Here is a 27987-nt window from a genome sequence, read left to right on the forward strand (position 1 = left end):
TGTCAAAAGCAGACTGAAAAATTCACAACAAGTAGATTAGATTACTGTAATGGCCTATTCACCGGCCTCCCAAAATCCGCTGTGCAGCGGCTACAGTTAATCCAAAATGCGGCTGCACATGTTCTTACTGAGAATAATAAGTTTGAACACATCACACCTGTTCTTAGATCTCTACATTGGCTCCCTGTTAAAACTAGAATTTATTTTAATATTCTGCTGCTTGTATATAAAGCTCTAAATGGCCTTGCACCTCAGTATATAAAATAAATGCTCATTATACATGAACCAGCAAGAACTCTCAGGTCTACAGGCAGTGGTCTTTTAACTATCCCTTGTACCAACTCTAAAGGAGGGTATATATGTATCTATGCCCCAAGTAAATGGACACCCTGCTGAGGGACCTGAGAGAGGCCCCCACACTCAACACTTTTAAAAGCAGGTTAAAAACCTTGCTGTTCACTACAGTCTATCACTGACTTCTGTGTGTGTGTGTGTGCGTGCGTGCGTGCGTGCGTGCGTGTGTGTGTGTGTGTGTGTGTGTTTTCAAGTTCTGTGTGTGTGTGTGTGTGTGTGTGTGTGCGTGTGTGTTCTCTATGCTGTGAGATGTGTGTGTGTGCTCTGTATGCTGTGAGGTCTGACTGTTCTTATGATTGCACAGACACTTAATATATTTTCTTTGATTGAATTTCTCTGTAAAGCGCATTGTGTCGCCCTGATATGAAATGCGCTTTGTAAATATACCCCGCAATTTTAACTGCAATTACTAACAGCACACATTGAGTACTGGGGTTTTTCGGGGTGGCCGGTCGCTGGCGGGTCGGTGTGGGGGCGTGGTTGGCCGGGGGGCGGTCAGGTGGGCCCAGCCTCCTGGCCTGGCTGGAGTCCTGACGGCTTGCGCCTGGTGGCTTGGGATGTGCTGCGATTTGGCGAGGCTGCGGAGAGTGCCTTCCGGGGCCCCTGGGGGGACTTCTTGCCATTGTGGGTGTGGGTTGGGGTGTGGGGGGCAGCTGTTGGCCTTTTGCTTCTGCCGCGCGGCTTTTCTGTGGCGGGCACTCCGGGTGCTGGGGGTGTATGGGCACTTGGCACTCACGCCGGGCAGGGCATGTGGTCGGCTGCGGTGGGGCGGGCCTCCCCCTTGTGCGGGGCGTGGGCGGGCATGGGAGTCCTGCCAGCTCACCCTTGGGGCGGGGTGTCGGTCTGTTGCTGTGGGGCTTGGATCCGGGCCTGCGGGCCGTGCCTTGCGCCCGTGGCCCGGGTTCTGTGCCGGCGGCTGAGTCTTGTGCCTGCACCTGGGGGTTGGTTGTATGTGTGCGCCCCTCGGGGCTCCTCGCGCTCCATGGAACTGGGTCATGCTCCTCGGGGCTGGGCGTGGGGGTCCCAGGGGTCTTCTGTACCCGCAGGGCTTTCCTGCAGCCGTAGGGTGTCTACAGGGCTGCAGAGTTCGGGGGGCTTCGGTGCCCCTTCCGCTGCTTGGAGGCGCATGGACATAAAACTGACCTTCTACACCAGTACCAATGGGGATAAGTCATGTACACTCACCGGTGGACATCTTACACACACACACACACACACACAAACACATACAGGCGGTCCCATCATACACGCACACACCACCACACCTGCTTGAGTGCACCCCAGCACCCTCCTACTTGCATTCCTCTCCTTTCCTCCCTCATTTACTGCCATAATTATAACAGGAAGAGGCCACGTGAAATTGGATGATGATGTCACAAAGCGCCTCATTACCCGATCAAAAGTTTTCGAATGTTCACGCGTCGTTGAAGCACCAATGCTCAGCTACTTTCTGTCACATTTCGTCGGTTTTCACTATTTTCTGCTCCGTATGTGGATCGATTTGGATGAAACTTGAACCACATGTTTGCAACGTCCCGGTTCAAACAGCGTCTCAACCGTGTCCATAGCTCTAGCGGTCGTCCTGTTCCGGACACTTTTAGCCTGAAAATTTCAGAGAATAATAAAAATCCAAACAATTACAATGGGGTTACAGCCTTGCGAACTGTACTCCTAATACAAACTTATATATACAGTATTTGTGCTACCTCGCAGCAAGAAGGTCCTGGGTTTGATTCCTGCACCTGGGGCGCTGTTGGCACCGTGCTCCGTTATCTCCCAAATAGGAGTCTTTCTGTGTGGTCCTCCGGGTTGGGCGTGGGGTTAAAAACCTCACCCCGTAAAAAAAAAAGCATGTTATGGAAACAACGAGAAGGTGCCATTCTGGTAAAATGGTGGGGACTCGTCGCCCAATGTTCCAGAAGGAACAGGAGGAACTGTGATGTATTTAGTGGTTCACAGGAACTCACTTTAGAATTTTCATGAGCAGAACGGTCGCATCTGAGCAGAGCTGTCGTCTCTTCCCTCCTTTTATACATATTAAAAATTCAACAGCAATCGTAGGGTTCAATAATTGAAAAGACACAGTCTGGAATGTGGCTCAGTCAGAAGAAGGAGGTTAATAGAGCACGGAGGCTAGCAGGAATATATTGATGGAGGCGTGCGGTCTTTAAAATATATATTTGTATATATATATTGTAAAAACTGAAAATTGCAAAAGGAAAAGGTTTTGCAGAAACGGTAATTTGATAAAAAAAAGACTATGATTATATACGATCTACATTGAGAGAATGTTCATCATATATCATATCTTAAAGCAATCTAAAGGTAAGTTTCAGTAGACAAACAATATAACTTTCAGAATAATTTGTGGGCAATAATATGAGTTTAAAGTCGCCAGGCTGTCCAAATTAACATAGATATTGCCAAAATTCTCAGCAGTGCTCTCCTGCGATGAGTCATGGAGCACAGTGCACCAAATTTGGGGTAGGGCTGGTGAAAGGATGACAGCAGAAATCATCAAACAAAGTTATAGAAAATGCAGCGTGCATATACACCAATCAGCCACAACGTTAAAACCACCCGCTGATAGGTCCCCCTCGTGCCGCCAAAACAGCTCTCACGTGCCCATTCTAGGTGCTTTCGCGGTGGACGGGGGTCAGTATGGGCACTCTGACCGGTCTGCGGCCACGCAGCCCCATACGCAGCAAGCTGTGATGCACTGTGTGTTATGAAACCTTTCTATCATAGCAGCATTAACTTTTTCAGCAATTTGTGCTACAGTAGCTCTTCTGTGGGATTGGACCAGGCGGGCTAGCCTTCGCTCTCCACGCACATTAATGAGCCTTGGGCGGCCATGACCCTGTCGCCGGTCCTTCCTTGGACCACTTTTGGTAGGTACTAACCAGTGCATACTGGGAACACCATCAAGACCTGCTGTTTTGGAGATGCTCTGACCCAGTTGTCTAGCCATCATAATTTGGTTCAAATTCGCTCAGATCCTTACGCTTTCCCATTTTTCCTGCTTCCAACACATCAACTTCAAGAACTGACTGTTCATTTACTGCCTGATATATATCCCACCTCTTGACAGGTGCCACTGGAACGACAAGGGCAATGTTATTCACTTCACCTGTCAGTAGTTTTATTGTTGTGCCTGATCGGTATAAATAAACACATGCCATTCAGAATTCTTCCAGTTTTGTGAATTGGCCTTTTGGCCACATACAAGGTGCAATGGGAATAAAGACATTAAATGTGTTTTAGTTCGATCGATTACAGTGAAGATGTTTATTTTTCCAATTTGTGGTGCTTGATGGCCTTATGAGGTCATAAGGTATAGGGTACAGAGAAAAGTGTGTCCATCTGAAGATGAAACACCCACAAACCTGCGCACAGGAGGTGTGCGAGTATTTGCTGCCACTCGGTGTTGAAGGCGCAAATTACAGTGAAAAAGATCACTTACTCACTTCACTTGAATTCGGCCTTTTGCAAATTCAATAAAAGTCGAAAACTGTTTTCGCATACTACAACGTAAGCATAAAGTTACTGTTTATTTGCTCGGTGATAAAACCTAAATTTGTGGAATGAATATGAAATGACATTCAGTGATTTCGAAGAACGCCTTTGAATAAATACGCATCAAACTAATAAATAAATAAATACAATAGCAAAGAAAGAAAGAAATGTTACATTATACCAAAAAAACTGAAACGTGCTGGATAAAATGACATTTAGACGTAGTGATTGCAGGTAAGTAACACGGACCATGTTGATCTCCCGTAACGACCGGAACCTGCCCGCGCTGAGGGGAAGGGCTACTGCATTTGGGGCGCTCTTGCTGCATTCAAGTCAAATGGGAGAAATGGGGCGTACGAACGTCCAACTCGGAAATATCGCTCAGTTCAAGCAGTAGTTTTGCTGTAGTATTGTTCGAACTTTTCTCCCGCGTGACGCTCCCAACGCGGGAATAACCACTAACGGGCTCCGGGTATGACAAAGAAATACCGACGAGGGCTAGATAAAGCCAAATGACATTTAATTAAAGTAACCTCTACATATAGTAGATAGGCTGTACTGTAATGGAAATGAACGGAAACGAATGCACACTGTGTGCGCACAGACTTATATGTTAGAATATATTACTGCAGTATTAATTACTGAAATGATTTTAAAGTGAGTAACTAACTAAATCATTCGCCTCTGCTGTTCATTAATGTCTTTAGTAGAGTGTAAAAAAAGTTGTACGCGTTAGTAGTTAATAATAGTAAACATAAACAAATGTTTCCGGGCAAACCTGGGCGTTAAACAACGCACGCACAACACTTGAAAGTTCTGTAAGCTATAGAAATCCGCGGTTCCCAAACGACGCGAACGCAGCATTACGTCAGAGAGCGGCTCAGCAGCAGAGGAGGAATAGGACTATTTCAGCAATAAATGGTTCGACCATAACATTTCCTCGCCAGCCAACAGGACCTCTGCTGTTTTGTTCTCCGGGCCAAGATTCTCGCTGAAGATGACAGAGCTGCGGCACCGCGGAGCGACCGACAGCGAGCTGGAGCACCAGCACGCCGACGACAAGGTAGCCTGCGTTTAGATAAGCTAGCGATGCTAACCAGAAGAGGAGCTAGCATACAGCGTTAGCTCACAAAAACGGTTCAGAGACGATTGGGACTTTTGACGTTCCGTAGTCGCCGAGTGTGTCTCTATTGCGATATAGTGATGTTTATTAAGATACACCCGTGTTTTGACCAGATAGCCTATGAATATATTAATATCAATTATTAATATTGACATTCGATGTGGTCTGTCGGCGACCCGGAGAGCCGGTAAACAAGGTTGCCTCAAACAGCACGGAGCTCCTTGGCGGAACCATGTGCAGGCAGTTGAACTGAAGGCACTCCCCGTCTAACCACAACAACACGTCTAAAAGAACAACCATTGAAGGGAAACACTTCCCGTTGTCAGTGTAGCCAAAGGACGGGGCTGTTTGGGGGGCTGAGCTGTGACGTGGCGCCCATGTACTCTTTGGCTACGCCCCCCCCCCCCAGAGAGCGACATGGGGAATCTCAATTCCACGCAAAACACCGACACGAAGTGGAAATTTAAGCTTGTTTCGGGCTTTTCCAGGCAAGTGAGCCATGTCAGACACGCGAGCGATCAAAATCGGCTAACCACCTAGACTTCCCTGACTCGTCACCTATCAGCAAAACAAGTAGTCTTTATGAAACATAATTCTGTGTACGTGCCACTGTACTTTTTTTTTTTGAAACAGACAATATGATTTCACACTTTAAGCTACCCAATTTAAGGCCCTGGTTTTGACTGGATACCTGCCTACGTGCACGCCAAAAAAATCCATTATTTTTAGCCTTGTCCATTGCTGGTTTCCCTGCTCTGAACTTACACACACGCACCTAACACAATTAGCAAATATGTTCTCCGAGTAACTTTCAACATAGCCAGATGATTATGATTATCAGTGTAGTAAATATAGATCATTAAAAACAACAGCGCAAGACGAGAGCAAATTCTGCACATTTTGACTTCTCTTTTTTATTGCTCTCTCATTGAATGTTGTTTGCATGACAAATGTACTGATATCGCCTGATGACAGCAGATAATGATTTGGAGTCCCACACTTTAATCACCGAGATTAAACAAAGATGAGATTGATGACTTTTATCGAATAGTAAAAGAGTCTGAAGATTGTTAGTTTGTGTTCATTAGAAGCCAACGGTCAAAGTGTCAGCCGTATCCATTTTCCTGAATAGAATATCCTGTCTGTCAAAAAAAATTAAAATAGACATTTTTGATTTGGCTTTTAGTGTCTTGGTATTTTTGTGCCGGGACATTCTTTGACTGATAACTTACTTGATTGGTATTGGTTCAACGTATACGCAGCAATCGTTGTGATACTTCACAATGAGCGTAAGTGGTTAAAACAAATATGTGACCCACCACGTACTTTAGGGTCATTTGGCGGCTTTCAAGATTTTTATTTTATTCACATTATTTGAAAGTGGAAAATCAGAGCTTCCAAACAAGGTGTCGCCTGTGCAAATCAAGCAAATATTTTTAAAGCTATGACTTGTTAATGACATGGGTGTGGCAAACTGTTTCTGAGATAATCACCTCCAAAGTTTTACCCACACCAGGTTCATTCAGCCAGCTCCCAGAATGCAAATGGGGTTGGTGGATCAACAAAGCCTCATGGCTACCTAACATACTGCTGAACGGGCCAATCATGAACAGCTCAACAACACATAACTCATTTTGTTTTTAAATAAAGCTTTTATTCAACAGTAATAATATACATGTTTTATAAAAGTGGAATTATTTTGGAGTTTAAAAGTATGGACAAAATGTAGAGTCTATCAATAATATGAGTCTCAGAAAATCTGAAATCTGAAAATCTGTCACCAACCTCAACGGACTTCATCACGTCATCAACTTCTTCCGTTGTAACAACAACGGACGTATCGTCGGTCTCCTCTGGTGGTTCTTGAAAATATTCAGTTTCATCGTCACATTAAGTTTGAAATCCGCTGTTTGAAATGTTCTCCAAGTCCGGAGTAATATCAGATTCAGCAGCACTGTCGTTCTCCACGTTGCCGTCTGAGAACTGATTATCATCGCAGAAAATGAAGTCCAACACGCGCTGCTAACACTGACTTGGATCTATCGCACTGGTCACATTAGCGTCCGAAATATGATTGAGAGCTTCCGCCACCCGCTTCTCGTAAACCATAACGATACAGAGAAGAAATTTTTCACAGACAAGTGAGACCGAAACACCCCCGTGCTGCGCTTTTACCGTCTGTTTACGGAAGTGACGTAGGTGCGTGACGCAAAGGGTTTTTCTTCTTCGCCGTTTCACAACAATGGCTCAGTGTGTGTAAGAGTAGTACGATTTAAAGGTTGAATTCTATCAAAACGGTTTCACATTGTTACTTCACATCACTTGGAATATGGAAGAATGATCTTCACCTGGACGCTTGCTTTAAAAGGAACGATCGATCGGCGTTATTCAGCGCTGTTCCGCATCCCGGTAAGTGAACTGCGTTTCCCCATGTAATCAAACGGGAATATTTAACTCTACGGTTTAACATTTTTCTACTATTTATAAATCAAACTCGGTTTTGAAAATACGTTGAGAGATAAAAAAAACCACAAAGGAACACGAATCTGGAAAAATTGTATTTTCCTCCAAGAAAGGTTATTTCAACTTATTTGGCTGTTCTTGGCGATTTTAGAAATGCGTGAGCTGACGGCTTTTGCTGTGGTGGGACACATATGTGTAGTTTTATAGAAAGTCCATCCATGTTTAACCAGTTGGATACCAGGGCAATATTTGTCCAAGGACGGCCTTGCTGTGGGCCGGAGGGTCATTTCTTCTTGCAAGAGCTCTCAGCCCTTTAGCCGTAGGAATCCCAGCCTAAATGACACCAGACACTTTCCAGTGCCATTTTGCTCCGGTTCCTAACTGTGGGGTGGGAGGTATACGTACTGTTCAACTACTGCACTGAAGCTAATGTAGGTTCATTTAAGTGGTCAAAGAAGACTGAAGCAGTTATGGCTCGATCTGTTCCATGGGTTTAACGATCAATGGCATGGTGGCACGGTGGCGCAGTGCATTGCACTGCTGCCTCACAGCAAGAAGGTCCTGGGTTGGATTCCCGCCTGGGGCGCTGTTGGCACCGTGCTCCGGTGGGTTATCTCCCAAATAGGAGCCTTTCTGTGTGGAGTTTGCACGTTCTCCCCGTGCTCACATGGGGTTTCCTCCACCTCACGTCAGTAAGGACCCCCACCAAAAACATGCAGACATCATCGTCTGACCAGCAATGGACATTTATCACCTGGTCCCCGGGCGCGTCCACGTATGCTGCCCACTGCTCCTGGCTGTGCCCCCGGAGGAAGGACAAGCCAGGATGGGTCAAAAGCAGAGAATCCATTTCACCGGCCACCATCAAAGCATGTGCATGTGTGTGTGTGTGTGTGCAAGCATGTGTTATAGTGTGGTGTGTTGCGTGATAAATAAAGACTGTTTTTTCTTCTTCTTTCAATCTCCCTTTAAATCAGTCCGAGATAAAAAACAAAGCAAAAAGATGCTTGGTTCTCTTAAAAAAGACAGGAAGCATGGATGGAGGGGTGGGGGTGCTTGCACAAAACAAGGGTCTATTTCAGTCTATTCAGCATCCTGAATGATGGGCTATTGTCTCCATAGAAACCAACAGGCCTGGCGCATCCGTCAGTGTGATGACGCCAGCGGCCTGTGGGAGAGATGGTCATGTGTTGTTTTTTTTTGTGTGTGCATCGAAACGAGATATTGTTTATGTCAATATAGGGCAGTGACATTCTTGAGAGCGGTGAATGCCTCAGCTCAAGATTTAAATGTCATGAGAGCAGAACGCTAACATAAACATTCTTGTTTTTAAAGCAGTATCTGATCTTCAAAAACAGTATAGTTCTGGTATTAAGGTCAAAATATCTGTGACGGTATTGACATTTTCCTGGCAATACAAAGCCATAATAGGCCCCAATATACACTGACAAATGTAACTAGAAAGCGGTCAGTGGCTTCAATAAAATGGTCACGTACACAGCAACGGAATTCCAGATAGACACTACTTTGGGGATTGACACAGTGATCCTGAGTCTTTCCTGCTGGGTGAGCATTCCACCATAATACTTTTGTCTGTCTGTCATATAATTCACAATGCTTCAACCGCTGGAGAAGACAAGGCCTCCAGAATGAAGGATCACAAACACTGACGAACAATTTACCCTTCATTTTCCAAAATAAAACATCCCTCCCACTAAAGGCTAAGCTGTTTAAAAGGTTTAACATTTCTGCACCTTTTGTGTTATTTAACTAGCTTATCTACAGTATGGCTAGTGTTTTGGTATGTGTGATTAATGCCCAAGGTAGACAATTAGCTAAAAGGGAGCTTTATTGACACTGGAGAAACTTCGGATGGTATGCCATAAAAATAGAAGAGAGAGTACGAGGAAAAATAGAAACAATGTCCTAAAAATAGAAAGTCTGTATGAGCTGTTGCGATGCTGTAGTCCAACTGTTGCAGTCACAGCTTATGAGTGTGTGGGTGTCATGAGAGAAGCAACCATCTGCTGCTTGAAGGAGAGGTGAGAGCGCCTGGCCTAATTAGAGAGAGAGAGAATATGTTCAGAAGGAGAGATGAAAGCTTCAGAGCTTTCAAAAGCCAGGCAGCCTTTATCATTCAGCTAGTAAAATTCTCGCCACTGCCGCTGTCTGGCAGGTGGAGACACCCCCCTACTTAGGTTGGCCGCCATATTGAATGAGGGCGATTTTCACCCGATGGAACCAGTAAACATTTCCATTTCATTCTCTAACCCGCTTATCCTGGTCTGGGTCGCGGTGGCAACAGGGCCAACTGAGCATCCCAGACATCCATTTCCCCAGCAAATTCCTCTAGCCTTTCCTGGAGGATCCAAGGCCTCCCCAGGCCAGCCAAGAGATATAATCTCTCCAGCGTGTCCTGGGTCTGCCGTGGGGACTCCTTCCAAACGGAGGTGTCCAGTGGGCAACCTTACAAGATACCCGAACCACCTCAATTGACTCCAGCATGTGGAGGAGCAGCAGCAGTACTCTGAGGTCCTCCTGGATCACTGAGCTTCTCACCCTAATATGAAGAGTGAGCCCCGCTACTCTACGGAGAAACCCCATTTCAGCCCCTTGTATCCACAATCTCATTCTTTCGGTCACTACCGGAACAAAGACCGACCTTTGAGAGCTTTGCCTTGCGGCTGAGCTCCCTCTTCACCACCACGGTCAGTGGACATGCTCATTGGGTTCAGGAGTTCCTCAAAGTGTTCCTTCCACTTCTCGACAATATGCCGAGTCAAGGTCGGAGTTTCCCCGGCCTTGCTGAGAACAGTCAGGACCATGTGGCACTTTCCCCACCTGAGTTGCTGAATTGTTTTCCACAACCTCTTTGAGGCTGCCCGAAAGTCCTTCTCCATAGCCTCTTCGAACTCCTCCCACACCCTGTATTTTGCTTCCGCACCTGCTGTCACTGCAGCCTTTTTCACCTGATACTTCTCTGCAGATTCAGGAGTCCCTCAAGCTAACCAAGCCCGAAAGGCCTCCTTCTTCTGCTTTGCTGTCCTCTCAACTGCTGGTGTCCACCAGCAAGTTTGTGGGTTGCCGCCATGAGAGGCATCGACCAGCTTTTGACCACAGCTCCTAACAGCTGCTTCCACAATAGAGGTTTTGATCAGGAACCATTCTGACTCCATTTCCCCAACCACCTCCTTCTCCTCCAAATGTAGGAGAAGCTCTTCCAGAGGTGAGAGTTGAAGTCATTCTGAACAGGTTCCTTCACCAGTCGTTCCCACCAAATCCTCATTACATGTTTGGGCTTACCATGCCTGTCTGGCAGCTTCTCCCTCCATCTAACCCAACTCACCACCACATGGTGATCAGTTGACAGCTCAGCCCTGCTCTTCACCCCGGTGTCCAGAACATATGGCCACCGGTCTGCTGAAATGACTGTAAAATCGACAATTGACCTTTACCCCTAGGTGCTCTGGTGCCAAGTGCACTCATGAGCATCTTTATGTTTGAACATGGTGTTGGTCGACAGCCCATGACTAGCACAGAAGTCCAATAACAATCCACCACTTGGACTCAGATCAAGGAGGCCGTTCCTCCCAATCATGCCCCTCCAGGTTCCCTCATCCTTGCCAACATGAGCGTTGAAGTCTCCCAGTAGGACTATGGAGTTAATGAGTGGGGCCTTCTCCAGTACCCCTCCCACCCTCTCCAAGAAGGCCGAATACTCTGAACTGTTGTTAGGTACATATACACAGACAACAGTCAGAGTTGTCCATGAAATGGCAATTGCAAAGAAGACACCCCCACTTTTAGAAGCGGCAAGTTGGCAACCATGCATCAGCTTTTGGTTACCAGGACTAACAAAGTGGTTGTCGAATTTTAATCATTTCATAACTGACTGAGATAAATAGATGCATCGATAAATTGATTTCTATATGGACAACGTTATATATATACCGGGTTGGTTGACAATGGCCTACATTTGGTTGCCCGGGGAAACTGGGCAATCGTTATTGTTGAGCCCTGCACCACTGACATTAAAGGATTGGTCAGCTTCTTTCCAAACCAATATACAATTAAAACATTGTTTTGCATGTACTAGAGTGGCACTGACAATATTTTCCTGGATTGTAGCACGCTTGTGGCGTTAGAATTGCAATTTTTCTGCAGGCTTCAATGCAGTAATGCGGAAAACAATTTAGTCACTGTTAAGCCATTGCTTGTCAATTGAGGAGCTGGTTGGTTAAACCAACTTTCTGCCCTTGTTTCCAGGATTCACTAAGAGTTTTTTTCAAAAAGAAAATTGACTAAAGATGTTTAAGGCCAGGGCTATTCAACTTCAATAGCAATGTGGCCAAATGGGAAAATCACTGGGGATTCGTTGGCCATATAGTATAACAGTATCCATCACACTTACAGTAAGTAGGCCTGTTTATAGTATCCTCAACAACACATCCATGCATACATAAGGTGCTTTTAAAATGGCAATACACTCATTGCACAATAAACACAATAGTTTATTACTTGTTGCGCCTGGCAAAGTAAATAAATACTTGTGAGGCCATTCGCTCTGGAATTGGCAATTTTCACAATCAACTTTACGTCTCTTTGGCTTCGAGAGAGACATTTTGAAGCCCGCTGTTAACTTAGCTAACGTGAGTTTCTCTGTGGCCCGGCAGCCCAGCATGCAACGTAAGCTTGACTGAGCGAATCGGGCCAATCTGCAGCGAGCAATCTAATGCTGCGTTCAATGGGAACTCAGAAAAGTGTAACTCGGGTGCGAGCGAACTGATGCTGCATTTAAAGGGAACTTGGAAAACAAACTCGGGGGCGGGCCATAAAAACTTTCAAAAGGGCCGTATCTGGCCTGCGAGCCGCTAGTTGAATAAGCCTGCTTTAGTCTTCGGTTATTTTGTTCTAAAAGGACGTTTATCATGGTGTTAAGAATGCTCAATCATTTATCCAATAGAACTACATTGAAGCTTTGCAAAAAGGTAACGTGCAATTCTAACTGCATTGGAATGAACGGATTGTGACGCAGTCTTGAAAATAAAGTCAATGTGACCTTGCAAAAATGAGCTAATATATTAGATATTATAATGTTTGCTCCAAAAAAGAGCCCTATCCTTGTTATAGAGACAGTGTCCCCATGCTTTTTATTTAGCTATATTCAAGACTTCATTCTTCTTTTTGTCATCCTGTGTGTCACTCAGGGTTCAGAGAGCGAGCTGAAGGTGGAGAAGGACAGAGCGTCCGACAGTGAGTCCAAGGCGGACACCGGGGTCCCGGAGGTGCCGGTCTCGTCTGATGACACGCCGGAGGTCCTCAACAAGGCCCTGTCTGGACTCTCATCACGGTATGCTTAATGGGAACACATACAAGCGCTTCGCTCCAAGGCCACATTAATGTCAGTCCGTCCATCCAGGAGTTTAGATGAAGGGTCATCCTCTCCCTGACCCGCACTAATTTTCTGCTCTGGGTCAGAGGAACCACTCAAGGATCCACTTAAATAGTTTGCAGACGACCCTTTAACTGACCTGGTCAAAGATCTGATAAGTTCTAGACGTCAAGCCATTTTTCTTTTGTTAGATAAATGCCTGTGCTATATAAAGCATCGTCCGTCAAGACTACAGGCATGGCATGATTCAGTCAGTTATCTTCCCTCATATTTGGCAAACTTTGGACATTTTATGAATTGGCGAACTTTGAGACCTTTTCATTCCTGAACCCTAGGCGGCCGCCAATGTTGCCAATAGGAAGAGCCGGGCCTGATGATAACATACAGCTTCCATTTGTTCACTTTTTGGGTTGCACTGGTTTATATCTCTATTTGACTCTTCAATGAGCATCAAATGAAAGGGGGGGAAAAAAAAAATATATATATATACACACACACGCACGCACACATTCAACAACATATTCAGCAACATCAAAACCACTGACGGGTGAAGTGAATAACATTGCTCATGTTGTTCCAGTGGCACCTGTCAAGAGGTGGGATATATGAGGCTGCAAGTGAACAGTCAGTTCTTGAAGTTGATGTGTTGGAAGCAGGAAAAATGGGCAAGCGCAATGATCTGAGTGACCTTGACAAGGGCCAAATTGTGATGGCTAGACAACTGGTGCTTAGTATCTACCAAACCTGGCGCTGTGACAGGGTCATGGGCTCATTGATGCACATGGAGAGCAAAGTCTAGCCCATCTGCTCGATCCCACAGAAGAGCTACTGTGGCACAAATTGCTGAAAAAGTTAATGCTGCTATGATAGAAAGGTGTCAGAACATACAGTGCATCACAGCTTGCTGCATATGGGGCTGCGTAGCTGCAGCCCTGTCAGGGTAGCTGCAGACCTGTCAGTGCCCCCTCATTGTCAGTGACAATGAGGAGGACCTTCATAATATCTGTGGTTATTAGTGGTTGGTGTGTGTGTGTGTGTGTGTGTGTGTGTGTGTGTGTGTGTGTGTGTGTGCGTGTGTGCGTGTGGCGTGTGCATTAATTTATGTGTTTCCACTCAGATGGAAGAACTGGTGGGTGCGGGGGATACTGACCCTCGCCATGATCTCCTTCTTCTTCTTCATCATCTACATGGGGCCCATGGTGCTGATGATGATTGTGAGTACAGCCAGGGCGGTAACTTCCCTGTTGATAGCTGAGTGGGCCTTACGCTGAGCCGGAAATTGTTCGCATAACATCATTAGAGAAAAGGCCCTCTTTTAAGGGAAAATATGGAGTTTTGTTTATTTGTTATTATTATTTGTTTATTGAACCCTAAGGGGAAAAACTCATATACATCTACCAGTCTACTTGGGGGGAAAATGAATATATGAACCTGTTGTTAGACCTTCTTTCACTATGTAAAGGACAGATTCTATGAGCAGATAATAAGAGCGGTTGATCAATAAGCTCACATAACTGGATTTGTGAATGTAGCTCTGGTCCCAAATTCATAAGCTTCTCACGCTCCAGTTGTTTTGTGTCTCCATCGTGCAGGTGCTGGTTGTTCAGATTAAGTGCTTCCATGAGATCATCTCCATTGGCTACAGCGTGTACCACTCCTACCACCTGCCCTGGTTCAGAACGCTAAGCTGGTGAGGACACGCACAACCCTCACGACACTAACAACAAATCATTGTTTTGTGATTTTTGACAAAAATTGCAAACATCCCGTTATCCCTTCTACTTATTTTAATTCTCATTTTTGGTTTTTCAGCCTTCCCGAGGTCCGTTGGGTTGACTTTCTCTGGTAGTTCTAGATCATTAAGCCAATCCTAAACAGAAGTGATTTGGTCAATCATCAGTTTTGTGACTAGACTAGTTTTAAGTGGCTAGGCTGATCTTAGCGCTAGTGACTGATTTATAGTTTGAGAGGCTCACGTTTTATTGGCATCCGCTATGCTATGAGTTTAGAAAACCTGTTGGAAAAGCAAACTGGTTGGTCTAACAGTTTGACAAAAAACAAGCCTATGTTTTTTGGAACACTGAAGCTAAACATTGGATGGGAGTTCCCAGTGACTGCTCAGTTCAACAACTTGGTTTTTCTGTAGAGCGAGCGTAATGGATGCCAGGGTTCCCCCACCCCCATTCTGTTTCCCGCTCTTAACAAAACCCCAAATTGCTGCCAAGGTACTTCCTGCTGTGCGTGAACTACTTCTTCTATGGCGAGACGGTGACGGACTACTTCTTCACACTGGTGCAGAGGGAGGAGCCCCTCCGCATCCTCAGCAAATACCACCGCTTCATCTCCTTCGCACTCTACCTCACAGGTGCAGACACACGCACAAAAGAAGGCTTGTGGAGAATCCCCACCCACCCACCCAAATAGATCTTTCTCCATGCTTTAAAAATCCATTCCATTCATTCAAATTCCATCAGCTGTGTTGAGGAAAATTAACTATCTAGCCAAATGTTTATGTTCCAAATGTTCAATGTCAACTTGAATCAATGTCTGCTTTGGATTTGTATTACTATGGTATAACTGTCTTATATAGTGACAGTCACATGAAATTGAACAAGACGATTTAGTTGTTTATCACAATAATTTTTAAGACATTTAACAGCCAACTAACTATTAACCAGCTAACTATAACTGTTTCATGGTCATGAAATGCCCTAGGTACATTAATTATTAAACTGGACAAGCTTTAGTTTGTCTTTTATCGTCACACACACACACACACCACAACACATGCATTACGTGCAGCTACGGCCGACACACACACACACACACACACACACACACATGCAGATGGAGGCCGTGAAATGTCTTTTTCCACATTTTTCCCATCGAGGCTTGTCCTTCCTCCGGGGGGCAGGCCAGGAACGGTGGGCAGCTTACAGTACAGTGCCCGGGGACTAAATTCAGTGTCAATCACTGGTCAGACGATGTTCTTGTGCATGTTTTTAGTGGGGGCTCTTACAATGATACATGGAGGAAACCCCATGTGAGCACAGGGAGAACACGCAAACTCCACACAGAGAGGCCCCTTATCTGGAGATAACCCAACCAGGGGGGAATCAACCTCAGGACCTTCTTGCTGTAAGGCAGCAGTGCAGTGCCACTAAAAAATAAATGTCAAATGGGGTTTGGCATTTTAATGGCATTTATATAGCACTTTTCTAGTCAGACTACTCATAGTGCTTTACAGTACAGACCAGATATTCACCCATTCACACACACATTCATACATCGATGGCGGCCTCAGCCGTGCAAGGCGCACAACAGCTCAACAAGATCATTGACAAAGAATAGGTCTTTACAGCTGCCCAGTTTAACCTGTTATAGGATGAAAAGTAGAAGTGTTGGGTACAACATGGAGTAATACAGTCTTAACTCTGTCATAATCAAAGTAAAAAAAAAGGTTTTATATGCTATTCCATGCACACGTTTTCGATTAGGCTTGGTTGAGGTTGGTAAGATCTTGAAGAGTTCTTTGAGATTGCGAAGATTTCTATTTTCAGGTTAGTGTTGGCTTCCTGTGCTGCAAAACTGAATGGCAAACAGGATGCGGTAAGGAAGGAAGGAAGCTGCCTGAGGGTGAACAAAACCCAGAATGCCTTGCAGTCGCTACATGTCGCCTTGCATTTGGTCCTTATGAGACACTAGCGGCTTGGAGCGCTCAGTTGTGGGGGCTTACTTATTGTGTCATGGGAAAAGTTCAGACCTCAATTATGTAATTTTGGGTTCACGAAAATGTTTTTAGATTTAACATTGCGCCCTTGTTGAGTTCTGAACACCTCCCCTTTGGGCTTTCTATGAATGAAGATATAATTTTTGCTTTGAATCTAGAACGAACGGCCTCATCTTTGAGCATTATTCCAGGAATTGCTCTCTAGCTCTCTCTCACCAGGTCATCTCCTAATATGGGTCGATCTAATTTTAGACACGGCACACAGTAAATCTCATTTTACACCCCCCCCCCACCTCCCATTAGACGTGTCACGAAAAACTGTCATTTCTCCACATGGCAGGTTTCTGCATGTTCGTGCTGAGCCTGGTGAAGAAGCACTATCGCCTGCAGTTCTACATGGTGAGTGGCTACAAGAAGGCTTCTGGATTATAGATATACAGTACATGTGTGCCCCCCCGTGCATTTAACACACTGAAACACCCAAACCCCACTGCACTGACACGGATATATATATATATATATACACACACACACACTACTCACAAAAAGTTGGGGATATTCGGCTTTTTGGTGAAATTTCAGGATGAACCTAAGATGCACTATAACCTTTACAGGTGAACTTAATTTGACCTTCTCTAAACTTTTGAATGCACATGTCCAACTGTTCAATGTTTCAGTACTTTTCGCACAACTTGCTGTTCTCTAACAAGGAGCTGAACGGCAAAATTTACAACAGGTGTTTGATCCATGAATCGACCAATACATTTCCTGGTTGCATTAGAATTGGTATTTAAAGAGTCCTCTTCATCATGCTGTTCACATTTTGACATCATGAGACCCAGACGACACCAAACAATTGATCAACAGTACCTCGCCATTGTGAGGCTTCAAACAGGATGTTCTCAGAGGGAAGTGGCCACTGAGCTTAGAATGTCACGGAGTGTCATCAGCAGGTTGCAACAGAGATACAGAGACACTGGAAGAGTCACAGAAAGACATAGAAGTGGACGTCCTTTGGCCATATTCCACACTGATGAGCGCTTCATTGTGAACAGTGCCCTGCGGAACCGGATGATGATGCCACTCAACTCCAGGCACATTAAAGGGAGGTGAGAGGCTCCCAAGTGTCACGTCAGACCATTCGAAACCATTTACATCAGCATGGTCTGCGTGCTAGACGACCTGCAAGGGTACCTGACCACACCACCAGGCACAGGCATCATCGTCTTGCATGGGCCAGGGAGCATTTACACTGGACGAGGGACCAGTGGCCTCAGTGCTGTTCTCTGATGAAAGTAGATTCACGTTGAGCAGAAAAGATGGCCGCCAACGATGTTGGAGACGTCAAGGAGAGCGCTATGCATCAGCCACTGTTGTCACCAGACGAGCCTTTGGTGGTGGTGGTGTTACAGTGTGGGCAGGTGTGTCTAGTCAATACAGAACTGCCCTACACTTTGTGAATGGTACAGTGACAAGCCCATACTACCTGAATAACATCATTAATCCAGTCATTGTGCCCCTGCATGACAACACAGGCCTCATTTCATCTTCATGGACGACAATGCTCCAGCTCATGGAGGTCACATCATTAGGGAACGGCTGCTGGAGACTGGGGCACCTCAAATGGAGTGGCATGCATTTTCTCCAGACCTGAATCCCATAGAAAACCTATGGGATCAGCTGAGTCGCCGTGTAGAGGCTCGTAACTCTGTACCCCAGAACCTTAATGACCTGAGGGCCGCACTTCAAGAAGAGTGGGGGGCCATGCCTCAGCAGACAATAAGTCGACTTGTGAACAGCATGAGACGTCGTTGTCAAGCTGTAATTAATGCTCAACGGCACATGACAAGTTATTGAGACATTGACATTTTTTGTTGTGGTAAACCCACCACTGTTGTTGGCTTTTGTTTCAATAAATTGTTTGAGATGAGGAAATCACCATTGCCTGCTTCTACTTAAATGCCCTACTTTCATGATACAATATCACTGTAGCGTGAACTTTTTACATTTTCCATAAGTTTCAGCCTAAAGCCAAATATCTGTGTGTGTGTGTGTGTGTGTGTGTGTGTGTGTGTGTGTGTGTGTGTGTGTGTGTGTGTGTGTGTGTGTGTGTGTGTGTGTGTGTGTGTGTGTGTGTGTGTGTGTGTGTGTGTGTGTGTGTGTGTGTGTGTGTGTGTGTGTACATACAATAATAAATAATGGACAGTAAGAATTTGGCAATATATAATACCCTAATGATAAGCAATAAATAGAAACCTTAAAATGAAAGTGGACCTATTATGCTCCTTTTCAACAAGTTAATATACAATAGGTCTATGAGCTCCCCAAAACATGGTTTGATTTTTTTTTTTTGCTGAAAATTCCACTCAGATTATGCATTCTAGCCATTCTTACATCCCTCCTGACTCCCCTAGTTCCAGTGGGGTTGGAGGACAGGTTCTTGGTTCTGTGAGCCCATGTGCTTTGAGCATGATTTCCAGGTTCTGTTGTATTTAGTCCGTAAACTTTCAGTGATTTCACCTTATCGGTCCACCAAAATCTGTTTCTGAACAAATTTGAGGCGAGAAATAAGTAATCCAGTTGCTGAATCTTCACTGATATTATATCTGCAAGGCCTAATTTATAAGTTTTTTTCATTGCCGTGCTGATCGCGCAGCCTGCAGTCTATGTACCGCATACTTTTTATTTTAGAAAGAAAGAAACAGAAGAATTATTTTTTTAAATACTTATGTTTCCCTCGTCTACAGTTTCTTGACAGGCAATTGGTATTAATTCCTCTTTCTTCTGAAAGATTTGTGCTGGTCTGTGAAACCAACAGAGCAGGTTCCAGCGGTGCTTGTTAATCTCCAGCCGTGAGTGGAATTACTCAGATGGAGGGCGGTTCTAATTCTAATGAAGCTCCACTTGACGTAGTCAGGGGCTTCAAATCCGAACGGCTTGTTGAATCGCATGTTTTCTGAAATAGAAAGCTGTCAAAAACTGACTGTGTTGTCAGTATTTCACTTTTTGTAGTAGGCCCATCAGAGACCCAAATGCATGTGCACAAGCACTGAAAAACTGAGTTTGAGGTCTCCTTAAACAAAAAACAATTGAATTAATTCAAATAATAATCAAAGAAATATACATACAAAAAACCTAAAAATGAACTACAGGATAGAAGAACATTCTGTACAACTATACGATAAACCTGACAATTAACCAGAAAGATAAACCTAAAAATAAACTACGAATAATAAAAACTTAATGGTAACCAATAAATAATCATCTTCTTTCGGCTGCTCCCGTTAGGGGTTGCCACAGCGGATTGTCTGCCTCAAATACCTTCTGTTCTGCGCATCTTCCTTTTTTACACCAACTGCCTGCATGTCCTCCCTCACCACATCCAAAACCCTTCTCTTTGGCCTTCCTCTTTCTTTCTTTCCTCCTACCTGGCAGCGCCATCCTCAGCATCCTTCTCCCAATGTAACCAATAAATAATAACCTTAAAATAAATCTGATAAAATAAACCAAAGAATAAACAATACAAAATTGGCAATATACAATAAACGTCAAAGTTAAAGGTTTAAAGTATGAGATAAAAAGAAAATTGCCGATATGCAATTAACCGTAAAACTAGCGCTGGGGAAAAAAAAACCCTGAAATAAACCCGAAAAATACTGTCAATTATTTGTCCGTTCAGTTGTTCATTTTCCAAACTATACTCACAATTTTCACGTGCACTTACACAAGGAAGGAGTTTGACTACACTTGCCATTGACTCAGTTCGTAAAAGCAGTGAAACATTAAAATTAATACAATTATTAAAAATTAAAAAAAAAAAAATTAAAAAAAAAAAAGTTGATAATCTGTAATAAACAGTATTTACATTTCCTCAAAGTATCACCTTCAGGTTCAATGAGAGCATATTTTGCCCGAAAATAGCGTTACTAATGAATCAGTAACCCAGTAACCGTAAGTAACCGACAGTGTGACAGAAGTGACAACTTTAACGCTTTTATTTTCTTAACATTTTTACATGACATTAGATGGTCATTCGGTATTTGATGCTTTTGTCCAAAGCGACTTACTGTAAAATAAGTATGTTTTTCTAACCCTTTGCCTATCCACACAAATCTTGTGACACTGGAGAGCTCACTACCACTGATTCTAATGCCTTTTTTCTTTACGTTTTTACATCTGTTTGGAATCGCAGGGTAAACTGAACTAAGTGCAAAAAGCTCCCTTTGCCCATTTGTGCTCTTGCCTTTGTGCAGTTCGGTTGGACCCACGTGACCCTGCTAATCGTGGTGACCCAGTCTCACCTCATCATCCACAACCTGTTTGAGGGGATGATCTGGTTCATCGTGCCAATTTCCTGCGTCATCTGCAACGACATCATGGCGTACATGTTTGGCTTCTTCTTCGGCCGTACCCCGCTCATCAAGGTTGGTGGCGCCGTCGCCCCTAGCAACCACACAGGCTTGGGTTATACCTAACTATCTTATCTAATCTGATATAATATAAAGGCAGGGATCTTCTGTGTCTGTCTGTCTGTCTGTCTCTCCGACATCCGATTGACTTCACACTTGGGGGGTGGGGGGATGTGATGCTGGGGACCCAAGGACTTGCAGTGTTAAATTTGGTGCAATTTGGACACGTGATAGGTGTCATATTAATAAACAACAGGCGAACAGCGAGCCGCCCAGGTGAGCCGCTCCGCTCTGTGCAGCAGCGGGGCGAGGCCTTCAGGGCTCTGCAGCTGAGATCATGAAGCGAGCTCTGTGCAGCAGCAGCGCGGGGATTATTTCAAAAAGTGTGTCTTGCAGTTGCCCGGTGTTGATGACCCTGTCACGTTTCTCACACAGCTGTCTCCGAAAAAGACGTGGGAGGGCTTCATCGGTGGATTCTTCTCTACCATCGTGTTTGGAATCCTGGTGAGATGCGAAACCAACCAGTTCCGGAATGTTTTTTTTTTTGTTTGTTTGTTTTTTTTATGATGGGAAAAGTTTCAGAACCTTACTATTTTCAAAATCCTTTGGGTGTATTTGTCGCCCTACATATTACATATTATTAAGATGGATAGATACTTTGCAGTGAATTGCAGTGTCAGCAACAGCTTACATCCAGATAAAATATACACTAAAGCTAATGAGAAAACAACAAAATATAACCTAAAAAATGAAAAACAATTACAAAAATAAATAAAAGTATGAAGAACTAATGAAATACAACTACAGTCAACCAGAAAGATGACCCTAAAGATGAGAATACATTGGACTGAACTGAACATACCTTTCTAGTGGTTAATTTTTGATGGTGTTCTTATTGTTTTGGATTTAATAGGACTATTAAATACTTAGGAACACTTGGTTACCAGTGTCACATTTACAAGGTTAATGTGTGAAGGCCTTTTTTTTCCCATTATGCTTAGTGGAATTCAGTGAGAGAATGAGAAATTAATAATCACGTAATAAGATTGCGTCTAATAATAGTAATAGTAGCAATAGCGATAATATATAATATAAATAGATATAATTTTCCTAAGCATTGGGTCATTACTTTTTACCTTCTTGTCTTTAGTGTGCTGGAAAAGTGGAATAGAATTTATATGAAACATCCACATGTGTTTCATAATCCGCTTACTGGACTTTTAATTCAACTTCTTCTTGATAATTTAGGGAGAAACTGCAAATGGTCTTCATATCTGGCCTTGGGTTAGTTTGTTTCGGTTTTGAAGTCAATATGTTCAAATTGACCGAGGCCCTTCCCCCTCCCCCCCTCTCCCCAGCTCTCCTACGTGATGGCGGGCTGCCGCTACTTCGTGTGCCCCGTGGAGTTCAACAACGACTCCAACAGCTTCCAGGTGGACTGCGAGCCCCCGGAGCTGTTCCAGCTGCAGAACTACGCTCTGCCCGGCGTGCTGGAGTCACTGACCGGATGGGTGAGCGGGAACCAACCCTGGCTTACGCTAAACCAGTGGTTCTCAAACTGTTTTTGTCAGGCCCCCATATCATAATACAATCCTCTATGAGTTCTAACAAGTACTATTCCAAAATGTCAGCACTTTTGGCACAGGTTGAATAATGTAAAAAAAGGTTTTGTCTTGCAATTGTTTTTAGAAACAGTTGCATTTTGTCTTCAGATTTGTATGTTTCTGTTGAACACTTAACACAAAACTACTGTTAACTGTAGATAGTAAATAGGTTATTATGACATACATTCCTACAGCATATAAACAAAATACAGCTCATGCATAATTATTATGTTTGTGTGATCATGACTCAACCACCTGCGATGTGAGCGTCGTTAAGAATCCACTCGATTTGGAATTCATAAAAAAGTATTTATTCTGGTTTCTCACACAGGTTATAATAATCCACTTGACCTTTGGTTCTTATAAAATCAAATGGTAATTGACACAAGAGTCACAGGAAGCTGGCTCTGAAACTCACAGCAAAACAAACCAAATTGAAATGCATGGCAGTGCCGACATAAAGCATGTGACCAAATCTCTCAAAGAGACAGTAACCAATTTCTGACCGTTAAACACGTATACTAATCTAAACACATACTCAGCCAAGCACTCATGGTGCGTGCTAGCAACATGCAGTTTATTGTCCCCTGCGAAACGCATTAAAGGAAATTTGCGTTCCATCTCGGTATTTTGTCGCTTTTCTTTTCAGTTTTATAAAAAAAAAAAAAGTCACTGCACGCCCCTTGCAATACATCGACGCCCCACAGTTGGAGAACCATTGCGCTTAACGCAGTGAGTCGGGGTAATCCATAAGGAGATATTCCCACTTTTATATTACCTTGAGATGTGTGAGATGATGTATTTCATCAGCGAACACTACAAAGTTATGAGAATTTATTTTAATTTGTCACAATGTGCGAGCATATGCAAACAAACAAATAATTAAATGCTGGAAGAATCTTAAAAAGAAAAAAGAAAGATTAAATACCAATACTGGTAGTTTAACTTTTATTCCAGTTTCTAAATTATTTTATTTTTTACATATGTCATATGTCACTTTTTATCTTAGGTTATTATTTTATTGCTTATCTTACTTATAACCCTTTCTTGACTTGCGAATTTCCCCACAGGGGTTCATAAAATTGTATCTTTTGAATTGTTATTCATTGATTTATTTGTGTATTTACTTGTTTTTATTGCAACCCCCCCTCGTGCAGACCACGGTGCGACTCTACCCCTTCCAGATCCACAGCATTGCCCTCTCCAGCTTCGCCTCCATCATGGGGCCCTTCGGGGGCTTCTTCGCCAGTGGCTTCAAGAGGGCCTTCAAGATAAAGGTGAACCATTTAGATGTGCTATGCGCGTGTTTCCTGTACACTTCTATGGCGGTCTTCATCTGAATTCTTCTTGTGTCTCCCCCCCCTCAGGATTTCGCCAACACCATCCCAGGCCACGGCGGCATCATGGATCGATTTGACTGCCAGTACCTCATGGCCACCTTTGTCAACGTCTACATTGCCAGCTTCATCAGGTAAACAACGACCCTCAGAGCAGAAGCGTGGAAATATAATGTATTACCATTTTTATTGCTATTTGAGAAAGGCAGTTTATGCTTTATTTATTTTTATTAGTATTTATTTAGTCCTTATTCTTTGAAGCACTTGTCCCCACAGCAAATGAGCTGGTGTGGAACGTTGGCTTCATGCATATACTGACCGGTAGATTTGTTGTTCAGACCACCCACCAAATTATTCATTATAAATAAAAAAAAGTGGTAAAAATAGACATTTTTATAGGCTTAAATTAGATTTAAGCGAGAAGGAGGAATGTTAGCCCATTCTTTAATTCTGACACATTGGTAGGTTTTCCAGTATGAACTGCTAATTTCAGAAGATATTGAAATATCTAAAATATCCATCTGGAAAGGGTTACGAAGCAATTTCTGAGGTTCTTGGGACTCCACCGAACCACCATTATTTCCAAATGGAGAAACCGTGGAGCAGTGTTGGATCATCCTTTCTTTGAAACTCTTCTAGGATGTTCTAGTTCTAGTTTCTAGGATGTCCCTCAATCGTGTCCGTGTCTCCCCCCAGGGGTCCCAACCCCACTAAGGTGATTCAGCAGCTCCTGGCCCTGCGGCCCGACCAGCAGCTCCACATCTTCAACTCCCTCAAGGCCTACCTGACAGAGAAGGGCCTCCTGCTGACCCTGGAGGAGGCCGCAGCCTAGACACCCCCACTCCCTCGCCCCACCTTACCCGGCCTCCACCTGCCCTGCTGGGTGGGGACCAAAAGGATGCCGGCAGCCAATTCCCCTTCCCCCAACACCAGAGGCTTTTGGGAGACTCGTCGTGTGTGTGTGTGTGTGTGTGTGTGTGTGTGTGTGTGTGTGTGTGTGTGTGTGTGTGTGTGTGTGTGTGTGTGTGTGTGTGTGTGTGTGTGTGTGTGTGTGTGTGTGTGTGTGTGTGTGTGTGTGGGCTGATTCTCGCCTCAGTGTTTTCAGGTCGAGCTTGTGGAATACTGTATTGTCACCAGGTTAGCAGCTTATATCAGTGTGTGTGTGTGTGTGTGTGTATATATACATATGTATATATACACACACCTATAAACCCACTATTCTGTGTGTGTGAATATTTAACGATGCATGCATTCTCGTTTTTTTATTTTTGTGTTTTTTAATGCACTGCCAATCGACATCGCTCACACTGTACTTTCGGCCGAATTCTGGTCCTGATCTTTTTTTTGTTTGTTTGTTGTTATGATGGTGTTTTGTATTTATACTTGGCAGAAACTGTGTTTTGGTTTTTTTTGTTCTTTTTTTTTTAACTTGTTGTTTATTTGTTTCTTTGGCTTATTGTAATGTTGTCATTTGTGTCCGTGTGACTTGTACCCGATTGAAGTTCACCGCCGGCATTGTAATACGTCTGTTGCTATTGTTTTTTTGTTTTTTTTTATATATATATATATAATATCTGTGCTTTTATTTTTTAGTCACCAGTTAACATTTCAAAGCCTTTTCATATACTGTCCCATTCAGCGAAACAAGGGTCCGGGTCTGGGAGTATTCTTTTCAAATGTGGAAAGAAACGTCCAACGAGTTTAGTGTTACATGTGGGCAAGGAACAGGACTTGACCAATAATTAATAAACTAATTTCCAGATTACATTTGGAAAATGTAAACATATTTCATGAGATAAGTCAAATTAGTGCTTAAAATATTTACTAAAGGCCCGCTTTTTTTATCAATGTTCTCGTGCCCCCTTGCAATTCCTCTGTGCCCCACTGGGGGCGCGCCCCGCAGTTTGAGTACCAACAGTTTGAGTCCAAAACGGTAGCGCTGGCTTCGCTAAAAGGTGTGTGTGTGTGTGTGTGTGTGTGTGTGTGTGTGTGTGTGTGTGTGTGTGTGTGTGTGTGTGTGTGTGTGTGTGTGTGTGTGTGTGTGTGTGTGTGTGTGTGTGTGTGTGTGTGTGTGTGTGTGTGTGTGTTGTGTGCGCACAGAGGCTTCCACATAAATAAGACAACTTTTTTTTTTTGTGTCCAACACATCGAATCGAAGATTTTGATATTTACAAAACGACCGCCCCTATATATTTAGTTTCGTTAGCTAGTGTGAAATGGCCTCCTCTCTGTCTCCTCTACTGTCATACCTGTTTCAAGGAACATTCCTTCACAAGCTGCCGCACATTTACTTCCCCTAAATGTGACCCTACTACTGTTATTGTTTGGGGGACGATGGGATGTTTTTTTTCGGCACTGCCAAGTAGAGCAGTGGACGTCTGTAGGTCCTCGGGTCCCTTGTCAATTTCTCTCGATCTCTCTCTCTCTATACATATGTATGTATGTATGTATGTGTATATATATGTATATGTGTATATGTATGGAGAGAGAGAGACGCACACACTGTAAATACTTTTTGGGTTTATGGAGTTCTAAGGAAACCTCACTGTTATTTATTAAAAAAAAAAAATAAATAAATAAAAGGAAATGTATAATTGCTATCGGGCTACTGCCACTTATGAACATTAACCGAAGGCTTTTAATGGGTCCGTCTCGTACTAAAACGCTAAATAATAATCCATCCTTTGAATATTTTTCCAAAGTGGCGGTGGTTTCCAGAGGAATGATGTGTGTCACGGCGCGTCGTTCCTTCATGCGGCTTTGTGTCCCGTGTGTTGTTTGCTCAGCACAACACATCATCCACTTGTTACAGTGTTTTCTTCAAATGTTTTCAACAAACCTATTATAATGTATAATGTGAAAGGTGATAAGAAATCTTTTTGGGTTTTGTTTTTTTTATGTCGGGGTCAAGACATTTTAAAGTTATTTTGAAAGTGTTATCGGAAAGAGTTGTCTGTATAGATGACGCTCTCGTTGTGGTTCTCGCCGCTTTTATTTTTGTATGCATTTTTCTCTTCTTTCCCAAGTGCAGTCGGGCGGTTTTTCTAGAAGCGTCTCCGTGTTAGATCTTGTTCTCGTTCGCAGTACGTAAGTCTTAGCAGCACGGAGCTACCATAGACCTACACATTGCACTGTTTAATATGATATAGGAGCGAGTTCTGGCGACGTGGCTCAGGACTGATCTGTCATTAAATACAAATAAAAAGGTCTGCTTGGAAAGCCTCTGACGTGTCGTGCGCCCGGAGCTCTCGGTCCAGCAGTGAGATCTCCACCTGCAGTCCCTTCATTCCTTCAGATCACCATCAGTTCCATACGAGGAGAGGGGTGGAGGGCGTCTATTTCGGCCGTGAAACCCAAAACACAATCATTCCACGGAATCTATCGGAGGATGTACAGGATTTTTGCGACGTGTCTCAGTAGCCAGGTTCCCTGATCAAGTGGATGTTGCATATGATTTATGGAAAAGATTATTATTATTTTTTTTTTATGATTACTGTGACTACAATGGTTTGTGTTAAGTACATTGGTCTACAGAACAGCTATAACTTTTTAAATGCTGATGTGTGCTTTGCCTTTGTTTCATTCTAAATAAAAGAGGACAAAAAATACAAATATATATATATATCTATCTATAAATATGTATGTGAGTGGGTATGTCTGACTGGTTTCTTCCCTTATTTCTCGCCGTTCTTCCTCTTGTGATAAAACACACGCACACACAACATATACTGTATCTGTTAACTTGAATACATACAAAAAGACAGTTGGGTTTTTTAAACTTAAACCTGTGACTTGAGGGCTGAACCACAAAACCAGACAACTTCTGCACTGCTTATGTATCGATTTATTTTCTTTGTTGAATATGTATATATATGTTTATATATATATTGACTCTGAGGTCATCGTGGGCCCGAGCCTTCAGCAGCTGATGCCGAGGCATCAGCCGCTGCCTACCGAAGAAGGAGAGAAAAACCCACTTACTCGTGAAGAAAGACTGAAAAGGACAAGTGGTTAAGTCTCTGTTCTGACACTCGTTTACTGCCCTCCTCCACCCACCCC

At 43.6% G+C, this 27987-nt stretch overlaps 1 protein-coding gene across 1 annotated transcript; it reads left to right on the top strand.

Moving 5' to 3' along the window:
* The first annotated feature begins 4745 nt into the window (after nt 1–4745).
* cds2 (CDP-diacylglycerol synthase (phosphatidate cytidylyltransferase) 2) lies at nt 4746–27538 on the top strand. The gene is made up of 12 exons (XM_080004355.1): nt 4746–4933; nt 12664–12806; nt 13966–14062; nt 14441–14538; nt 15074–15213; nt 16919–16977; nt 20832–21002; nt 21423–21491; nt 22346–22498; nt 23749–23868; nt 23959–24062; nt 24625–27538. The coding sequence occupies exons 1-12, from the start codon at nt 4868–4870 to the stop codon at nt 24758–24760; spliced, it is 1356 nt and encodes a 451-aa protein (XP_079860481.1). The 5' UTR covers nt 4746–4867; the 3' UTR covers nt 24761–27538.
* Nucleotides 27539–27987: the final 449 nt, after the last annotated feature.

Source organism: Zeus faber (assembly GCF_960531495.2).
Source record: "Zeus faber genome assembly, chromosome: 7".
Lineage (NCBI taxonomy): Eukaryota > Metazoa > Chordata > Actinopteri > Zeiformes > Zeidae > Zeus > Zeus faber.